The following is a 21054-nucleotide window of genomic DNA, read 5'->3' as shown; positions in this document are numbered from 1 at the left end:
ATATGCACAGACCGACCACTGTTGCATCGCATATGATGATTGTTGTAAGCAACAAATTATCAATTGCAAGAGTGTGAGAGATAACCTCAGCAAGCAACGACCTTGTACTGAGCTCGTGATGCTCTTGATAAACCACCCATAGACACTGTTCCGTTTCTCGGCCGGCGCGGTGCGATCCTCTGCATTTCACGGAAAGGGCACGTGATACGAAACAGAAGAGTACCTCGGATCCCCACAAAAATCCTTCCGCAAGGCGCGCAGCGAGCTTCAGCGCATCCATGTAAACAATCGCACGTGGTCGAGTGCCAAGGCCGCGACCAAGCGCTCCCATGCATTGGATAGGCCGGTAAGCACACCAGTCATTCTAGCTCACCATAACGAATGTGTCGTCGACACAGGGTTTGCGGGCCACAAGACGGGATGTCAGTGAAACTAAAAATTCACTTTTTCGGAAAACCGCGAGGAGTTTGGGATAACTGTTTTGCATACATAATCAGTGTTCCCTTATGAACACATCGTGTGAGTACCGTTCCATTCTGTAACACTCGAAAATCGGCGTAGCTGAGCTTTAAGAGATCGGCGAAAGATACGGGCCGTGAAATTCTCCGCGACCTCGGAGGGGCGGGCGTGCGAAGAAAGAGGAGAAAACCGGACGTCTTCGACGGCATAAATCACGCTGGTTGCGCGGCCACAATTTAGTTGCGAGATGGACACGATTAACGTCGTACATCCCGACACTCCTCTGTTGGATAAGTCGGAAACACAGTTATTTTCCGTGCCGGGAACGCAGTGGCATATACTGAAGGGGGAATATGAGGTATTCTACCCGGTCGCTGACATATCCTCCGTCATAGAGTTCCAGCTTTCGAATTTGGGGCACCACTATCTCGATTTGAACTCCGCGTACATAGTGACGAAAGTCCGCATCGTACGTGACGATGGTTCGCTACCGGAAACACAGGCTGGCGATCGGACGACCTACGACGAGGTCTACCCCGTCAACGCGTTCGCCAACTCGCTTTTCAAGAACGTAGCCGTCTTCTTGAATCAGACCATGATTACGAATAATGATTTGTATAGCTATAGAAGCTACTTGGATATTTTGCTTCACGCCAGCACCACGGAGCAAAATACCGTGCATAAAGCAGGTCTGTACACGCAAGAAGAAGCGCGTCGAACGGAAAACAACATTCGCGCTCGTGGACCGTCCGAACGATACAACCTCACACGCGGCGGCAAGACCATCGACCTGGTTTCCAAGATCAACTCGGACATTTTCCTGCAGCCTAAGCTACTCATATCGGGAGTGGAAATTAGGCTTGTTTTTTATCAAGGCTCCGACGCGTTCCGCATTATGAAGACCGATCAGGAGCAGCACACGCATAAAATGGAAATCATGAGTGCCACCTTGTACATAAAGAAGATCACCGTGTCTCCCAGCCTATTCCTCGGACACGAAACGGAATTGCAGAAGCGCAAGGCTCTCTACACACTGGCCGGAAGTGAATCGCGTATTCGTTCGCTACCAGTTGGCAACCTGGATGCATGCCTGGAAGATTTATTTCCTGAGAAGATACCGTCTAAGGTGGTGGTCGCATTCGTGCCCACCCTAGCCTACCAGGGAGCATTCAATCGGGACCCGTACCGATTCGTGAACTGCGACATTGAGTCGGCGACGCTCACCGTGAACGGGACGCAGCGAATAGACACGTTCGACTTCAACAATAACCTGAACCACCGAAGCTACTTCAACCTCCTGGAGCAGCTGTGTGAGAAGCACGTCTCCTATGAATACGACCACTACGTTGGAAACAAGTTCCTACTGTACTACGACCTGGATCCGGATCAATCCTCCGTCCACCTGTCACCGATCAGGCGTGGAAACGTTGGTCTGCAACTCAAGTTCCGACGTGCCTTGGCCGAACCCACGACCGTATTGATACTGTCCGAGAGTGTGCGAATTATGTCCATCGATAAGAACAGGAACGTCACACTGGATTAGCAATGTTCGAGCAAGATATCGAGAGACTCCTGAAGTACAACGACTACACTTCGGCACTCTTCCGCGGTGTATACGCTCGAGACGACCGTCTGCCCGCACTGGATAGACCGGGTATAATCGTGGTGAACACCGATCGGCGACAGCAGGCTGGGGAGCACTGGATTTTGTACGCGAAAATGAAGGATGACCTAATCTACTTTGATTCCTTCGGATTGCCGCCCATCGAACCCGAGTTGAAACGCCTCGCCGTTGACGAATATAATGATGTCTGTATTCAAAGCCTGTATTCTCCAATGTGTGGTGTGTACTGTTGTATCGCGGCGACATTGTTGGCGAAAGGGAAATCACTGAAGAGCATTGTATCCCTGTTTTCCGATAATCTCGCCGCTAATGACCTAAAATCAATAAAGCTGCTAGAAAAGTTGTTTGTCGCTTAAAAACGCCTGGTGTCCTTTATTCTCTATAGCTCCCCACAAACTACACTTGCTTAGTCAATGAATACGCGCTATAGCTCCCTATCATATCATTCTATCAATAGAGCTTCCCATCATATCAGCCTATCTTCCTAATCCATCACAACAACGCAACATTTAAAATCAGAAATACATGTATTTTCATTTTTCCCGCTGATTACATATGGGACGCGGACTTTCGTCGCGGTCACTTCTTCTTCGCGTGAGTAAAGATGATGTCGGGCGATGCGGCTCTTTTACCATCCCTGAATCTCTCCTTCTTCTCTAGTTTCAGATCTGGTAATTCTCGCATTTCTCGCAAATCTTCATCCGTGAGTCGCCTAAAACGACTGGGTAGGTACACCTTTACGCGTTTATCGTTGTCCATCAGGAGTTCCATGTACACGGACTCCCCATAGATAGTGTCCACTTTGCGTAAGTCCAACACGTCCAGCTTTTCGTTGTTTGGAACAATGCTCATTTTCTGAATGTCTCCATCACCGGGTTTCTTTAGTTTATCCAGCTTCTCGACAATAGATGACATATCTCTCAGTGCAAGTTTCTACGCACACCAAATGAACTGAAAATGAGGACAACTATTACCTAACTTTCCTCATCTTGAAGACAATAGTGAAACATACCTTTCTCGTTGTGCGCTTCACGAGGAGTCGACCGACGGCTTCACAGACCTCAAATGAGTTGTATATATCGCGACTTTTATATAAAGCACCCCCGGAGGAGCGCAAGGGTGGTGCGATTCTGTTTACACAATCACACGGGAACAGCATGTGATATATGATGCGCGCGCAAAGGACATTTGGAACTTCTTGGAAACTGCATAAGCGAACCCTTTGTTTTTGGTGCTTGTTTCGGCAATGAGCTGGTGGGCTCATAGGGATATTTTCCTTCAGATAGACTTGTCTCATCAAGCACAACAGTTTACTTTTGGTTTTAATACGCGTGGCCTCGGAAAACATGATTTACGTGGTGACCCAGTTTCTCGTTACATCACCTTGACGCAACATTTTTTTTCACTAGGGCCCGCCACGATGGGTGGAAGTGCGTACTTTAAAAGCGATAAAACCCCCGTGTTGTGTCGTCTGTTGACTTGTTCCCCGGCACGGGGGTTTTATCGCTTTTAAAGTATGCTGTACCGAACAGCCCAATTTTTAACCATTTTGGAAGTGCGTTTTTGATATTAAACAGATGGCACCGTCGTGTTGGGGCTTGTCTCAAGGTGACCCAATTTCTCGTTACATTACCTTGACGCAACTTCCCCGAGACTAAAACAAAGCTCACCGTTCTATAGTATAAACTCATTTCGGCCATGAAGCGCATTTTGATATAAAACAGGCAACCCCAACGTGTTGGAACATGCAACCGACTCAAGGTGACCCAATTTCTCGGAGAAGACCTATTTACATTACCTTGACGCAACATTTTCTTCGACGGTGAATGCTCACCATTGCGGCCGCGCGCGTTCTGATATTAAACAGATGGCCCCAACGCGGCCTCATCCTCGAGGTGCCACATGATTTACGACCGCGTGGAAACAAGCGAGCCCGGACGTGTTGGCGCATGTAGCGTGGATGCCGGTTTATAAGCCGCGCGATCGTCTCAGGGGGGGAACAGTCTGCTTTCACTCGCTTCACAAGTAAGTTATTCCCTCCTTTACTTGTTGCACGTTTCTTACTGATGCGCGTTTATTTTCAGTGCCTCGGTGTGTGTTCTGCTTTTTTGATCCTCACGATATCGAGGATGAATCGGACGACGACGACGATTCTCGGGACGGCGCACCTCCTACACTGTCTGCTCACGTGATGCGATCGCACCCCGACGTGGATACATCCTTCATGCCCTTCTTCCAGACTGACGCCGCATTTAGAGGTATCGTCAAAAGATTCACGCTATTGGCATCTGTTCACGATCAGGGAGTAGAGGATTTGCGACAATATTTAATGAGTCACTTTCACGATATGCTCGCCATATTGAGAGCGCAACGAATACCCTTTAGGTTTTGCATTTGTTCCGATGTTTTAATGGTAAAGGAAATTCGGGGGGAGATAACCGCGCACATTGCCCACTTTATGGCGTTTGCTCGCGAAGTCCACAGCGACGGAGCCATCGCGGATACCCTGATGGACGCGATTCAGGAGTCCACGGGACGCGTCGAAAATTATCAGCGGGAACGGAGTGGGTTCGTGTCCGCCGACGTCCAAAACGTTCAAATATGCATTTCCGCGGTGAAAACTAAAAAATTCGGATGTAGTGGGACACTTCCCGATCATTTGGCTAAGCGCAGGAACGTGCTGACGAATATTCATTTACCGGCACGTAAGGAGGGTGAGTGTTTTAAATACAATACGCTCGCCCTCCTGCACCCGCAGGAAAGGAATTCATGGAAAAAATGTGAAAAACACGCAGCGGAGTACTGGTGGCGTAGTCGCTTCCCCGTTTCCTACTCTGATCTGGACGAATTCGAAGAGAAAAACCAGATATCCGTGTACGTATACGAGTACGTCGATCAGGGAGTGCACGTGTCGCGACCCCAAAAACTCGAGTATCAAAAGAAAATTCACTTATTGGCTATAGATGAACATTTTTTCGGAATCAAGTCCCTCGAACGCTTGTTGACAACCAGAAGTAACCATTTCGTATGCGAGCGTTGCACGCGCTCTTTCGTGAAGGAAGAGAGCATGGCGAAACATCGTCGCTTGTGCGCGGACGTAAACGAAATCATATTGGAATTTTGCGAACCGGGCAAAAACTTTGTAGAATTTACCAACATACAGTACAGGCGTCAGTACAACTACGTCGTCGCGTTGGACACGGAGAGCGTACTCGCGCCCAGAGGTGTTGGCATGCAGCGTCACGTTACCTCGAGCTTCTGTGCCGTGCTCGTGCGCAATCACGACTCGAAGGTGATGCGCATCAGGACGCACCACGGTGAAGATTCCGCGAGGCAGTGCGTCAGAGCTTTGATGGAAATGCGGGACGAGATGATCACCCTGAACGCCTGCCCCGCGCAAATGGTGCTGAATGACGAGCAACGAGCGCGACACGAAGCTGCCGCCCACTGCGCGTATTGCGGGCGGAAGTTCGCGCAAGACCTACCCCGTGTCCGGCACCACGACCATTCCAAGCGTTGTACTGTCGGCGAGACAAATTACATCGCGACGCTGTGCAACCACTGTAACTTGGCGTGCACGACGCGGGAAAAACTGCCCATCGTGGGGCACAATCTGGCCTACGATTTGGCCGGACTGTTGCGAGAATTTCACCTTCTCGAGTGGAAGCGAGCTCCCTTCATCGTGGCTGGTTCCATGGAAAAAATCCGATCGTTCGAAATTGGCACCTTCCTATTCAGAGATACCACGCAGTACCTAAATTCGTCGCTGGGAGAGCTCGTGGAAACCGTCAAATCCATGGGGGGGGCGCAGAGGCGTTCCAATGCCTGAAGCAGGTATTTGGAGACGACTACGAAATTTTGCTTCGTAAAGGTGTATTCCCGTACAGCCACGTTAGGTCGTTCGCGGTCTACGACGAATTGGCTCTGCCGGCAAAATCCGCCTTCCGAAACGATCTGACGGGGGAGGATATAAGCGACGAAGACTATCAGTACGCGCTGCAAGTATTTGAACGTTTTGGATGCTCGAATCTGGGGGATTATAATGCATTGTACCTGAAAACGGATGCCCTGTTACATGGTGACGTAATGCAGCACTTCCGGCGCCTGTGATACAACGCGCGCGGTTTGGACTTGCTTCATTGTGTTTCGCTGGCATCCTATTCGTGGCAATGCGCTCTAAATTACACGCGGGCAAAATTGGAGCTGATCATCGCCGAGGACATGTACCGGACCATCGAATCGGGTGTTAGAGGTGGACTCTGTCAGGCGAGCAGGCGTCATTTACGGGCTAACAACCCGCTGTGCAGTGGCTACGATCCCGATAAAGAGGAGGTGTACATATCGTACATAGATTGCAACAATCTTTACGGATTCAGTATGATAAAGCACCTCCCAGTCGGCGATTTCGAATGGGTCGAGGATTTTAGCTCCGTGGATTTTATGCGTCATCCCACAGATTCGCACGTGGGATACGTGTACGTGTGCGATTTGGAGTATCCAAAATCTATCCACGCGCTGACGCGGTACTTCCCCCTGGCTCCCGAGAAGGCGGTCGTTCCGAAGGAATGGCTCTAACCATTCCAGCGAGGGCTCCTCGAAGAGTTAATGTATCAGCCGGCGAACAGCAAAAAGCTGCTGCTCACGTGCAAGGACAAGGTCGAGTACGTCGTTCATTAAGGGCAACCTCCATGGAGCGAATTTTTGCAACGAAGTTCGCGCGGCAGACTGCCACGCGCGTTCCGACGCCAGTTGTTCGCCGGCACCAGCTCCATGGAGCGAAAAACCAGCGGACGGCGTCGGGAAGTCATGCTGTGATGTCGCTGTTGCCAGGGTATAAGGTGAAAGCTTAGTGAAATCAATTGCTCGAAAAAGTGCATTTAATGTCACAAATTTTGCAACTAAATCTAACATCTGTCTGAAAACATGCTCCCAGTAACGTACCGAAAAGCATATTCAGTACTGTGAAAAGAAAACATGTTTCTTGGCAGAGAATGCCTCACGTTCTAACGATGCAGTTGGCGAAACAGCGAGCGGACGACAGCATCCAGTTGGAAGAAGAGGACGATGACGATGATTCACGAGAGCAGACGACCACGTGCAGGCGATCTGGCGTAGATTCGTAGCGGAAGAGCACTTTGATTGGTTCATCTGCAGTTGACGCTTCCGGAATCGCGGACGCTGGGCGAAAATATCTGGCATGGGCAGATCGGCGGCGGACGCTCACATTTTTGACGCCTCGCGCAGGGCGTCTGACGCTGAGCGAAGTTCGCAGCTTTTTCGCTGTGCATTCGCTCCATGGAGGTTGCCCTTTACGCGCTGCTCGCGCTCTATTGTAGACTGGGCATGCGGGTGACAAAAATTCACCTATTCTAAAATTTCGTCAGGCACCATTCCTGCGTCCCTACATTGAGGACAATGTTGCCAGACGCGTCGCATCGAGCACGACGTTCGAGAAAAATTTCTATAAAATCTCAAATAATGCGGTCTTCGGGCGTACGTTGCTAAATAAATTTAATATGCGAGACATTCGAGTAGCCTTCGATGAGGAGACGGCGAGTCGCCTCGGGAGTCAGGCGGAATGCGCGCGAATGGAAATTTTGTCCCCCGATTGTGTCATGTACGAAATGCGCAAGAGAAAAGTGCGATGCGATTTCCCCCTGCAGATTGGCTTCACGATTTTAGAACTGAGTAAGTTAAGCATGTACTCGTTCTACTATGAAACCCTGTTGAGTAAGCTCACTTGTCCGGTGATTACCTGCTACTTTGACACGGACTCTCTGATCCTCGGCCTATTCTGCAAGGACTACGAAGATCAGTTACGCGCGATCGCCGACGACCATTTAGACTTGTCTTCCTTCGATCGTGATCATCCACTGTACAGCGAGAGGAATCGCGGTAGACTTGGCGCGTTCAAAAGTGAAACGGGTAGCGTACCCATTGAGGAAGTAATATGCCTGAAAGCTAAAATGTATTCTATCAAATTAGCCAGGGGAAAACAGATTGCAAGAGCTAAAGGGGTCAAAAAGAACATTGTGCGCAAACACCTCCTCCATGATACGTACCACGATACCCTATTCAAGCACGACAGCGTATCGCATGAACAGGTGTCAATAGTGGGAAAGAAACAGTGCATGTACACCATCAGAAATGTGAAAAGAAGTCTAATGGCGTACGACGACAAACGGTACCTCTATAATGACGTGGACTCCTACCCGTACGGAAGCTGCGAATATGGTAAGCTCGAGTGGATGACGTAGATAGCGGGATTTCACACGGCATTATTTCCTCCGTCACACAGATAATGCAGAGGATGAGTAGGAGTAGCGTCATTTGACCTGCGTCACTGGAAGGATGTGGTGCCTCGTTCTCTTCTCGCTCGTCTCGTGCGCACTGGCGCTGGACGCCGGCAACTGTACTGCGAGCATCAAGCTGGAGAAGGATAAGCACACGTACGCGCACGAATGCCCTGGCGACATCTTGGCCATCAGAGTGGCACGTGGTACCTATGCGATCCGGTATTAACCTGAATAGGAACGCTACTGGATCGTTGTGTACGTGACTTCACTCGCTGGACGTGAGCGACAGCTACGAAGATATCCAGTGCACGCGGATGTGCCAGCTCACGGAGGACGAAATTTTTCTCAGCCGCTGTCCCGGAGATGTCTACATGATCCGTCACTTCCGTGGAACCACGCCCAGCATCAAAGGAATCAACCTCTCCAAGACCGCCATGCTTTTTCTCAAACATGTACTCAATAAACGTTGAAAGGTACTTTTTTCCCTGTCTGTTCGATCTCATAGAGCTATCTGAGATAGGTTAGAACCATCTGAAGCCGCCGGCGAGCGACCCGCGCACCATCTGGCGGCGGCGGGCCACCCGCTAGCCCGGGTAAGTTTGAGGCCGCAGCGGTGTGTTTCAGCGGCGGGCGGCGGCGGCGGCGGCGGCGGCCAATCAGATGGGGGGGCTGGGAGAGTGATCAGTAGGCTTAGAATGGACCAATCAGCGGAGCCGGTTAATTAGCATAACGGGGGCGTGCTCAGCCATACGCGTGCACCAATCAGCGTGAAGAGCCGAGTAATTAGCATAAAGGGGCGGAGCTACAGTCAACCAATCAATGATCAGTGGGCTTAGCATGGGCCATTCAACGTGAACTGGGCGGAGCCCAGCCAACTAATTAGCATAAAGGAGCGGAGCTACGGTCAGCCAATCAGTGGCGTGGTGGCCAATCAACGTGAAGTGGGCGGGGCTAATGGCCGCCAATCAGATGGCTTTGGATTTGGCTTGTGTTGGATTACAAGTGGATTGTGTTGGCTTAGGACTGGATTGTGTTGGCTTAGAACCGGATTTTGGCTTAGAATTGGATTAGAATCGGCCATCTTGGATTAGAAAAAGGATGTCGTTGTACGTAGCGAATATTATACCGTCTATCTCTATACTACTAGTGCCCTCTCCGGAACATGACATCATTGCAATTTGTGAGGGTATGATTACGTCACCCGCTCCTCGCGTACTCAACACTTGCGGAAGCTCAGCAGACCTTCAAAAATTGACAGAAATGCACAGCGTTCGTAAACAGGACTGAAATCTTGCGTATAGAATTCTTGAGTCACCTTCTTTTCATGAACTAAATAAAATAAACACCGTCTTCAAAGTCTGAAGTGACACTTTGAGTTCAGTAAGAAACAAATTGTTTTATTTGTTTGACATAGCTTACAAACACCTGACCATGGCGAAACGCGTGCGCGGCACGCACGAACTATACTTGGCATTCAAACGGATATTCGTGCCCGACGTTATACGTATATTTTACAGTCCTCCTCAGGTAACCGAGGATGCGGCTGTAGAGTATGTACCACTGCGCCAATCTACAACGTTGCAAGCTCATTGGCCCAGACTGGTCGACTGGACCATGGCGCTCCGATTGGTCGACAACGTTTTGAAATCGCATTTTGTACGCGCGCATGTGTGTGCAGCGTCCCCGCGGCCGTTTCAGCATAGTTTCGAAATAGCTCGCATCGGTCGGAACGGCGTCCGTCGTCTTGTGTTCCGTGTTTCGGTGATGTCAATTGGCAGAACAGTTTGTGATTCTACGCGTGTTGTGCTGTTCCTGGACACGACTATTATCCCACGTTCAGTCTACCAACTACGGAACTGCAATGCTTCGTGGGTTGGAGCGGTTGGAGAGTGAAGAACGCGTTCGGGCGCCGTTGGATTTTGAGGCCTGACAACAAAGACAGGATTACGATTACGTGCCACATAAGTGCCTTCCTCTCTGCAAGCAACGAAAGAAGATGCTCATCATAAAATCGGCCGGCAAGGTCGTGTTCCGTGGGTGTTTGTGGCCTCTTGTGTTCCGTGTTTCGGTGATGTCAATCGGCAGAACAGTTTGTAGAAGTGTTCGCTGGTTTATTCATGCGTCGATGTGATTCAACGTGCGTTGTGCTGTTCCTGGACACGACTATTATCCCACGAACAGTCTATCAACTCCGGAACTGGAATTCTTCGTGAGTTGGAGCGGTTGGAGAGTGAAGAACAAGCGCGGGCCCCGTTGGATTTCGAGAGCTGTGTTCGTTTTGCTTCAAGTTCGAACTTGATTACAGTGCGCCAGCAACGCAGTGGACTTTGTATTCACAGTGCACTCATGTATCAGATCTTTGAATCAGTGCTTTTTGTCAAATAAATATTTCTTTTAGCCAAAAGAAGCTTCAGTTATTTTGAATATCGGGTAACGGCGGTAGGCGTGAAATCCGGTTGAAGTCGATGGTAGCCAGAACCGGTCGAAAGGTCAGCCAAAGTTAAGGCTCCTGATTGGCCGACTGGCATTGCATAATTTCTACAACGTTGCACTCTCATTGGTCGTATGCCCAGTGTTGTGTGAATTATCTCAAACTATGGGCTCTATGGGGAGCTGTTGGAGCCTGTATTTTATCTCCAACCGCGCAAAACGACTCAGGGATACGGGAAACTATAGGCCGGCCTCCAATGGGTGCGACCAAGTGCGGTTCCACTTCGTTCCTATTGACATTTACAATGATTTCTCATTGAAACCCACTAAACCTTGTTGTTTTCAATTTTGCATTTGTCCGCAATTGCCGATTCAGAATCAGAAATTTTGGTCACCTTCAGTGACAATTTGAACGTGATATCCACTTAAACTGAATGAGAACTGGTCTATTTTGAATTGGATTATTTCCAGCAGGATACCCGTGAAAACTAGTTGAAGAATGTAGAGGGTTGGGCCAAGATCCACTTGGCAACAGTAGCAACAAAAATATAAAACACTGAAGCTAAAAGTGAAGCTTCTGCGTTTTATATTTTTGTTGTTACTTCCGAGAAAACTAGCTAAACGGGAACGGAAGGGTAACTTAAACTGTAAGAGTTCGGTTGTACATTTACCGCCCACACAATTACCGTTTCTTTCATTTGTGTAATACGTGGTAGCCTGTTTTCAAACGGACGTGACAGCGGTCAACGAGCTCCAAAATGAAGACGACGAAAAAGTTGGGTGCCCTGAACTCCTCGTGGATTGAATACATCTTCAGCTACACACCCGGAAGTGCTCCTCTTCTGCGACCAGCTCCCGTGGCTCAGTGGTTAGCGTGCTGGCCATGTCACGTCGAGACTGGGAGGTACCCGGAGGTACCTGGGTTCGAATCCTGGGTTTTTCTTGGGTTTTCCTCAGACGCTTTCAGACATATGTCGGCACAGTTCCTTTAGAAGTCGGCCCAGGACGCACATTCCCCGGGAGTCAGTCTTGACGTTGCGCACATACGGGAGGCCGACAACAGCAAGCCGTTTCACCATCGCCACCACCTCTTCTGGGATTGATCGCCTGATGCTGGCGCTATGAACGCATGGAGTCTGAATATGGTAACCTTGAGCCTTCTAGCCCGCCATACTATGAAGACTGACATAAACTGAAACTGTAATGGTGAATAAAACATGACAAGGGACACACACACACTTATACTGTTGTGGGTACTATAAACTGATAAAAAAGTGGCATTGATAATAATTGAGGAGTTTTATGCATAATGCTTCTCTGCTCACAATGATAACTCACTTCTGACTGCTGTACTGTTTTGGCCTACTTTCTCTTTTTGGTTTTAGTGTGTCTGTCCTTAAGACCTCGGAGGCATGAAGGAATCAAAGATGAGGAGGTATCTTTCTCACCAATGGGCGTACACATTAGAGTACCCGTCCCAGCTTTCCCACGGGCTGGGTGAAGTCTACTTTTTGTGGGCCTGGGCAGGGCTTGAGTTTGATCATTATGGGCCTGGACCGGACCCGTGCCGTACGCTGCCAGGCTAGATCATATTTGAGCCTGTGTTATCCTACTGTTAGCTAGCCACCCCAACGGGGGAAACAACAACGGCACAAAGTCGGCCTAATGTACGGCGTCAGACTAAAAGTTGCCGGCATGACCTATGTATTAGTGAATGGGCCAAGGTCGGGGATTGGCGTTGGTCTAACGCGATCTAAATTAATTGCTGGAGTTTGGACCAACGTACATGGTCGTCCTAAACGACAAAGGGCCAATGTAGTGCCATCATAAAACCGGGATTGGTTGCAACTCGGAGTCTTCCTGGACAGCAATGTTTTTATTTATGGGCCAGCCATATGGGCCACACAGCCATAGAGCAGCAGGCCAGACATTCGATGGACGTTATTCATTCTCAATTGTCACAACGTCTTGCGACGTAGGATAGCGATTTTTGATTCTTTGTGTGTTGCTCGTATTCCCCACAACAGACAGTGAGCACGCCATTTTAAAGCACAAAATTTGAAGACGGCGATTCAAACTCCAAAAAAAGAAAAATAGATAGAGGGAGAACCATAAAAGCTTGCAATATGCCCGAGAATACTAGAATCATACAGCTCACAAAGAAAAGCAATTGCATTAGCCCTAGCATACATACAACTTGCCAATGGTAGCTAATGTAGCCAACGGTAGAGCAATTTCCGTCGCGCTGATTGGTCACTTTCAGAAAGAATCCGCTCCATTCTGGATCCTGCTGAGTCAGTCATCTTCTTACACACAATTGCTCCAACTAACGCCTTCTTAACAAGTGACATCATCCGACAGACGCCTCCAACGCCAATTGCGACACTTGGCTACCCTAACGAATAGGTGGGCATTTTCCTGCGGCCTCACTCATTCTCTCCTCACGAAGCACAGACTTTATTGTCCTCACTTACCCTCACCAAATTTTCCTCACCAGTAACTAAACCTCAACAGCAGTCACACCACATTTGCTACCGATAGATCCACCCAAAATAGTGAAGCACCTGCCCATTTTCCCGCCAGACCTGTGCCGTCATTGCTCGTGATGTCATCCCATTCTCTGGGGCAGCACCTGTGTTCTCAACCTCTGAGCTAAGGCTCCAACCCAGGCAAAAATTTTTGGAACTGGTACCAGTGGAACTGTGTTATCGAACAGAGACCAGTTCAACCAGTCCCACCTCAACTGGCACCAGTTGTGCCAACTGGTACCAGTTAAGTACCTCTTCAATAACACAGCTCACCCAGTCCCAATTTCAACTGGGACCAGATAGAAACCAGTTGTGCCAAATGGTACCAGTTGATTCCCACAGGCCAACTGACCAGTTCACCCAGTCCCAGTTGAACTCGTCCAGTTGCAGCTGGGACTGGGTTAACGGTGGTATCGTACAGGGACCAGTTTGTAGTGGGCCGTGGACAACGACGACGATGGCCACGCGCCTGGAGCACCGGCCTCATGTAGAGGAACTCCACCTCCTCTACAAGTTGGCCCAACTGGTGTCTGGCCGGTCCCAGTCTCAACTGGTACCAGTTGGCACAACTCATTCTAACCGGTCGCAGTCTCGACTGGAACTGGTTGCAAACCTCATTGTTGAGCTGGGATCGGTTGAAATGGCTTCACTTGGAGTGGCCTGTTTGGACAGAGGTTAGCTTGTATGTAACTGGTGCCCCTTTGCACAATCGCTGTTCCCAAGAACGGCAGATCAAAAGAACTGCAAAGCAAAATTGCATTTTATTTGTAGTCAATCATTACACATATTCTAATGTACGTGCTGCGTAACCATAACGTAGTTAAATTAGCAGAGTAACTACAGAGTTACATGTGATAGATAATATGTCATGGTTGATTGGTCCCTTGCTTGACTGCCTTGTGAACATCTTGAATCATTCAACAAAGTATTTGAGATGTTCTTAATTGCACACGATGGATCAATATTTTCCTTTGAGCCCCAGCAGCTGAGTTTCCGGAAAGTTGAAAAGGCACAATGAAATATGCATTCAATTGCAAAATGTAATTCTAGTGTGTGCCTGGACAGTCACTCAATTTGAGCTGTCATGGCCACGGAAAGCACGAGAACATTTCCGTTGCGCAGTAGCTGGACATTTCAACTAGGATTCCTTTCGGGGGCAATGAGTACTACTCTGGTGCGCTAGCTAGTCCGAGAACATTCGTGGTGTGAAGGATCTAAAACACGAGAGTGAACGAAAAAATAAAACACGAGAATGGAAAAAAGTTGCTGGTAACGTCGGCATAAAACAGATCTTACTCGTAAAACGGTATGCACTTGCGACGAATGTGACTCGGTACAAAGAGAAGAGGTTCTAGTGGAAGCAATATTTCTAAATGGTGCACAAGGGAAAAGCACTTAAGCATAGTACTCACGATAAAGCAATCTCCACAGTTGTAGTCAAGCTGTTATCCTATAACACCCGCCCGCCCGGGCGCTGGCGCACTGTACTGCCGTACTCTCGTAAATTACAGACAAATCACTTAGATTATAAAACCAACGCCAATGTCACACATCATGCTAAGAACATAACGAGCGAACATCGCTGTACAGGTATGATGCTAAGCAAGCGACCGTTGCACAGTAAACGCATCATACATCGCGGGAGCAGGAACGCACAAAATACAAATATAACAATCCCAAAATAATTTCGCTTACACTAACGAACTTTACCAGAAACTGAAATATGATTTTTTCTACTAATAAAGCTACTTTGTGATCGTTCTTTTAACTTCGTCTTGCAATCTGCATGTTAACCTGTCCTGGCACAGAAACCGAAGCTTCCCCCAAATATGCAAACTGGTCCAGTTCGAACTGGCACCACCTCACTTCCGGTTGCTACCAGTCCAGCTCCCCCCCCCCCCCCCCCCGAACTGGTACCAGTTCACTTTCCAGTTGCCACCAGCCCAGTTTGAACTGCTTACACACAGTGCCCACTTGCCACCAGGCGAGCTTGAACTAGTGCAAGTTCATTTTCCAGTTGCCGCCAGCCCAGCTTGAACTGGTACGTGTTCACTTCCCAGTTGCTACTGTAGCACCAGCGTCATCTTCATCACCAGCACCGCCATCGGTTGCGCGCAGCACGGCGCGCGACCCGAGTCTTTCGTTTTCGGTTCATCGCCATCAGCCGCCATTAAAACCATCAGCGGAGCCTGGTCGCCCCTTTCCTCGCTCTATGCCTGATCACCCGGCCGAGCGTTCCAACGTTCCACCACCATGAACGGTGACCACCACTCCACCAGCCTTTCGCCTCCCAACCGGCCGCCACGCAGTGGCGTAGCCAGGCCTCCAAGGTAGGGGGGGCTCGATACAAAAACTCGCCCCCCCCCCGCTGCTCCTGTGTCGACAACGCACACATACTTGTGCACACTGCAAACTGAGGATTAAAAAAACGAACGAAAATAGTTGATTTAGACGTTCACGATACGATTACATGTATAGGCTGTCATGACCAGTGAGGTGGTGTCACGAGATTGGAAGTATTTTGAAAAACTCATATTTTGAAAACCATTCAAGAGTGCTTCTTAGATAGACGCCATGAACTGCAACAACTTTCGCGATCGTCACACTGGTCCCCCCCCCATATATTATGTTCTCGGATTTGCACGATTTGTGTGGGTCGGTTCGTGGCAGGTAGGGGGGCTCGAGCCCCCCCCCCCCCCCCCCCAGAACCCCCGTGGCTACGCCACTGCCACCACGACTTCCACCGCTTGAAGCTTCTGCGGCACAGCTCCGCCTGCCGCCTTTCTCCATCTCAGACCCTCAGCTGTGGTTCGCGCAGGGCGCAGGTTCTCTTGAACGGACGTCAAAGTTACAAGGTCACTTATCAAGGCAGGGCCTTAGGGACGAATTGGCTGTTTCACTGCGGCCGCGACACTCGAGCCTCGTGCTCACCTGCCGGCCGCGGCTGCCGACGCCACGGCACGCTTCAGTCGGTGTCTCGGCCCCTCTCCACGGCTCGCACAGCCTCACCCTCTCCTCTCTTGGAACTCTCCGAGCTTTGACTCCCGTGCAGGTTGCGGCACGCCACGACCACCACTTTGTCAGCGCCTCACTCTCCCCAAACACTGTGGCCATCGAAGGGCTCAATCCCGCGTTCCTGGAGTCGGCTCCGCCTGTATCGCCCGCTACGCCCTCCCTCCCTCCGCGCTCAACTCCGCTGTCTCCGGCCTTTCTACCCCTTCACGCCGTGTACATACATTGGGCCCCGCAGCTCGCACACTGCGAGCCGCCCGCCGCCTCGGGTTCGCCTCCTGCCTTCCTCGACTCCGGCGCACGAGCTACCTCAGTAGAGCTTGGTCGCCCCTTTTCTCGCTGTGCACTGCCAATCCAGCTTGAACTGGTACCAGTTTACTTTCCAGTTGCCACCAGTTTGGTACCAGTTAGTTCCAGTTGACCACCAATTGGTGCGTACTGTGTACGAGCTGGTACCAGTCGACTTCCCAGCTAATTTTTCTGACTGGTAAAGGTAATTCTTGCTTGTATGCCTGGCGAATGTGCGCCAGACACAAGGCCTTCACAAAGTTCCCCATTCTTCATTTTATACATTATCATTAACACTTTGACGTCACCATATTATTTTCTTTATTGCACTAGTACTGATTTTCACTCCTGCACTAAAGTTCTTGCTATGTTCACTCTTTGCACTTCTTCCCCTGTCGAATAATGACTCATTCTTCCTGGTTCCCACAACACGGGAGAGGTATATACTTGTCATCATTCATTCTATGAAATCCTGCGGTTATGACGATATCGCGCCCCTATTGCTGAGACACCTCGCGGGTTTTTGGGCCGAACCTCTCTCGCTGCTGTTTAATGAACTTTTCTTAGGTGTCGTTTTCCGTCGGGAAAGGTGGTGCCGACCTATAAAAAGATCAGACAGATCAGATGTCCATAAATATCGTCCCATTTCCTTGGTGTCCTCAATCGGCAAGGTGTTGGAGAAGCTATTGCTGGTACGCCTAGAAATTTCTTTTTGCGCACAGGTTTTTACTCACTCGCAGTTAGGAGTTCGTAAAGGAAAGCGACCTCTCTTGCGCTCGTGCACGCCACAGAAAAAAAAGTCTAATATTGAAGTTAGTGACCATGGGTATTTTGTCGACCTCACAAAAGCCTTTGGTCTTATCAATCACAATATTCTACTTCAAAAATTACAGGGGTGCAGTATTAGAGGTCCACCACGTACACTTCTCAAGGATTACCTGCTGGATAGACAGCAGATTCCTCATAAAGAACTTTGTACACTGGTGTGCCTCAGGGCTCACTGTTGGGCCTATGTTTATTCCTCGTTTATATCAATGATTTACCACACTTCCTTCCCAGTACCTGTTTCCTGTATGCTGACGATGTCAACATATTTATGGAAGATGTCGATGTTCCGTCATTACACCTTAAAGTTTTTGCAGTGCTACGAAAACTTCATACCTTGATGCTCAATAACATGCCAATAGCCAAAAATCGACTTACGTCGTGTTACGTCCTTCTCACAAAACCCTCACCCTCCCAAATGACGTCCTCTTTCTTGGAAACAAAGCTCTAACCCGCTCCTCATGTGTTCGTTTGTTGTGAGTTACTCTGCAAGAAAATCATAATTGGCAACCACACATTGACTCTGTTAAAAGCAAAATTACTCTACGGCCTTGCTCATATCAAAAACATGAGTCCCATTCACATCTTGCATGCTGTATATTATGCCCTCATTCATCTGATCTTGCCTACGTCCTCGGCGTATATGGGCTCACATATTTCAGCAACTTTCATCCGTTGCTTATAGCACAGAAGCGGGCACTTCAGTTAATCTTCTCGCCGGGCCCTCGTGACTCTGTTTCACCTGCCTTCTCTTACTTGTGGATATCAGCATCTATAGACTTCTCAGATGTAAAGCAGCAGCATCGTGCACAATTTGTACTCTCTAATAGCCACTAAATTTCCGCACAGAACTACACCACCCCTTACCCACTTAGGCACACAATGAACACTTTATAGTACCCTACTAGTCGTACTACCTATAGATTCTTCTCCGTTTTTGTTTCGGTGGTCAACTGTGAAATTAGCTTTCGCTACAGTTACGCCCCACTTGAAACCCCGCGATGTTCAAAGAGGCTGTTAGCGACGATTTTCCTGATCTGACATGAACAGCTACTCTCGGCATGTGTGTGTATGTTTATGTGCATGTATATATATAGGCACATTTATTATTGACTTTTGATATCTTTGTTGCGGTTTTGACAGTTTGTTTTACGGCTACAAATGCTTTGTTTTTATAAGTGTGAACTTTCTTTGTCATTTGGTATTTTGCACTTGAGATTTTGTACATTTGATATTTTATAATCTTGTTTATTTTCGTTTTTTTGCAACGAATAGCTTGTTTTTACACGGATGACCTCTTTTGTTGATTGGCATATGTACTTCGAGTTAGATTGCTTTCGGTTTGGCTATACCTTGTTATCATTACTACAACTCTTATTTTCGTTTGTTCTTCTGTTGTTTTACCTCCACCTGAGCACTCTTTTGTTGTCTGAGCAATCCTCACAAGACTAATGTAACATTGTTGTATACCCGTGTTTCTTTCCCTCCTTGGCTCACAGGGTTTGCCCTCAGCCCAATTTTCCATGTATTTGAACTATACTGTTTCTAATCAATAAAAATCTAAATTCTGAATCTAAAGATGAGAAAAAATAGCAACTGCGATTAATCATTTTTACCTAAAAGCATAAATTGGCATACTAAATAGATAATGACTAAACAAAATTAAACGAAAAGCGCCTATGCTACTTTCAGCCATTATGACCGCAACAATGGTAGTAGTTACTGACCCCCAGTTCAACACAAGAAAATGAACACTTGTTCAGCAGATTTAAAGAGGCAATAAACAGGTATACGAGGTGCACTGTTTTCCATGAATTCTGATACGCTGCCGATGGCGAACGTTTGCCAAAAACTGTTGTCGCAAAAAAGTAAATGATGACTCCAAACCGACCCAATATTCACTGCACTCTCAGCCCCATATGCCCTGTCCTGCGATGTCCTGGCGACACTAGCAACACATCATTTTGCCATCGCGCATCATCAGCCATTTAGAATGAAGGATGCTTATGCAGTAATTTTGTTGTAACATCGACAAGTGAGGTCAAGTCTGAACATATTCCCACTTGTCAAATCCAAGCTAGCCAGTTCAAGCTGCACCAAAACCGTCAATGTTCTGTTTCCAGTGCGCATTATGTTTTCAGTAACGTATCGTCACGGATGGAAACAGACGAACGAGACGGTGAATAATCGGCGAACGCTTTATTCTAGCTGCTTAACTGGCTAACAGAAGAGTGGTAGCTCTTAGACAGAACTAACGTAAAGAATGCTTCAACTGGGAGCTCACCAGCTTTTATACACAGCGGTGAAAACACGCGTCGGTAGAGAAGAGGAAATACCGAAGCTTCTCCAAGGCCTCCGGCCTGCCCTTCAGATTGATGCGAGCGAAGGAGCAGATGCTTCTGGAAGGATCGCTTGGTAATCAGTGCGGCATGTCGTGGATCTCAGCCCGTCGCTCGACGCCTCGCTGTCCGTTGTTACTGTTCCGTGTGTTTGCTTCAAAGATCATACGTGGCATTGCCCCCTCCGTAGACGTGGCATCGTCCCGATGCCAGAACCTGTGTCGGCTCATCGCATTTAGTTTGCACCCTGCTAAGTCTCGTAGCCAACGTAGCATTTTAACATTGTCGTCGGCGCCGTTATCGATTAACGCAGTTGTCTCGTGGTCGTCGATGAGTATTTACAGGACACTGGAAAAAGGTTTTGAGCGTCGCGGCGGTCTGTATTGCCGTTCGTCAAGTTCGTCGAGCTCGCGGACTGGTCGCGTCGTGAGTCAGCAGAAGCATGCTGCTGCCATAGAAAGTCTTCAATTGCATCAGGACGACTATCGCGCTGAAGGCGGGAGGCGTCAGGTGAAAATCCGAGTAGATCAATTCATCGGTACGGGCAACAGCGGTAGACGTGGGTGTCTTCTCCACAGTGGTAGCAAAGCGGCCTCAAGTTTTATATATCTCACCAGCACAAGCCTCACCAGCTTTTATACACAGCGGTGAACATTGCAGAAAAAACGCGTAGGTGGGGAGGAGGAAATACCGAAGCTTCTACAAGGCCGCCGGCCCGCCCTTGAGATTGATGCGAGCGAGGGAGCAGATGCTTCTGGAAGGATCACTTCCCAAGCGACACAATGTACTGAAAGTCGAGTGCAATAGGGGTGGCCGGTATGTGTCTTATCAATTTTCTCTAGGTTAACAAGTCTGTTCAAGGCCGTCCACCTACCCGTGCACCCATATTGCACTCGACTTTTAGTACATTGTGCTGCTTGGGTTGGTAATCAAAGCGGTGTGTCGTGGATCTCAGCCCGTCGATCGACGCCTCGCTGTCCGTTGTTACTGTTCCGTGTGGTTGCTTCAAAGATCATACGTGGCAGTATTGCTCCGTGAGGTCACCATGCTGTTCCTGCAACCGGTTCATTCACAAGGCGTAGCTTGTCCCTGTGAGGTATGTCATTGACTAGAAGAGCGAAATCTCCCCCACCTGCAGCGCGTAGAATTCAGTGTTGCTATACACTGAAACCTGGTGACGTGACCTGGTTCCATGGACAAGGAGAGACTCACACGGATTATGAACGTTGAAAGGCATTATTTTATGTTAAAGA

At 48.7% G+C, this 21054-nt stretch overlaps 1 protein-coding gene across 1 annotated transcript; it reads left to right on the top strand.

Annotated features, from left to right (window-relative positions):
- Positions 1-4086: 4086 nt before the first annotated feature.
- On the top strand, positions 4087-6761 carry LOC135399645 (uncharacterized). The gene is made up of 2 exons (XM_064631374.1): positions 4087-4108; positions 4168-6761. Coding segments are annotated over exons 1-2 (1746 nt in total). The 5' UTR covers positions 4087-4107; the 3' UTR covers positions 5913-6761.
- Positions 6762-21054: the final 14293 nt, after the last annotated feature.

The sequence above is a fragment of the Ornithodoros turicata genome, chromosome 7, assembly GCF_037126465.1.
Source record: "Ornithodoros turicata isolate Travis chromosome 7, ASM3712646v1, whole genome shotgun sequence".
Classification (NCBI taxonomy): Eukaryota; Metazoa; Arthropoda; class Arachnida; order Ixodida; family Argasidae; genus Ornithodoros; species Ornithodoros turicata.
Note: the sequence above shows the minus strand (reverse complement) of the source record. Positions and strands in the feature narration are given on the sequence as shown.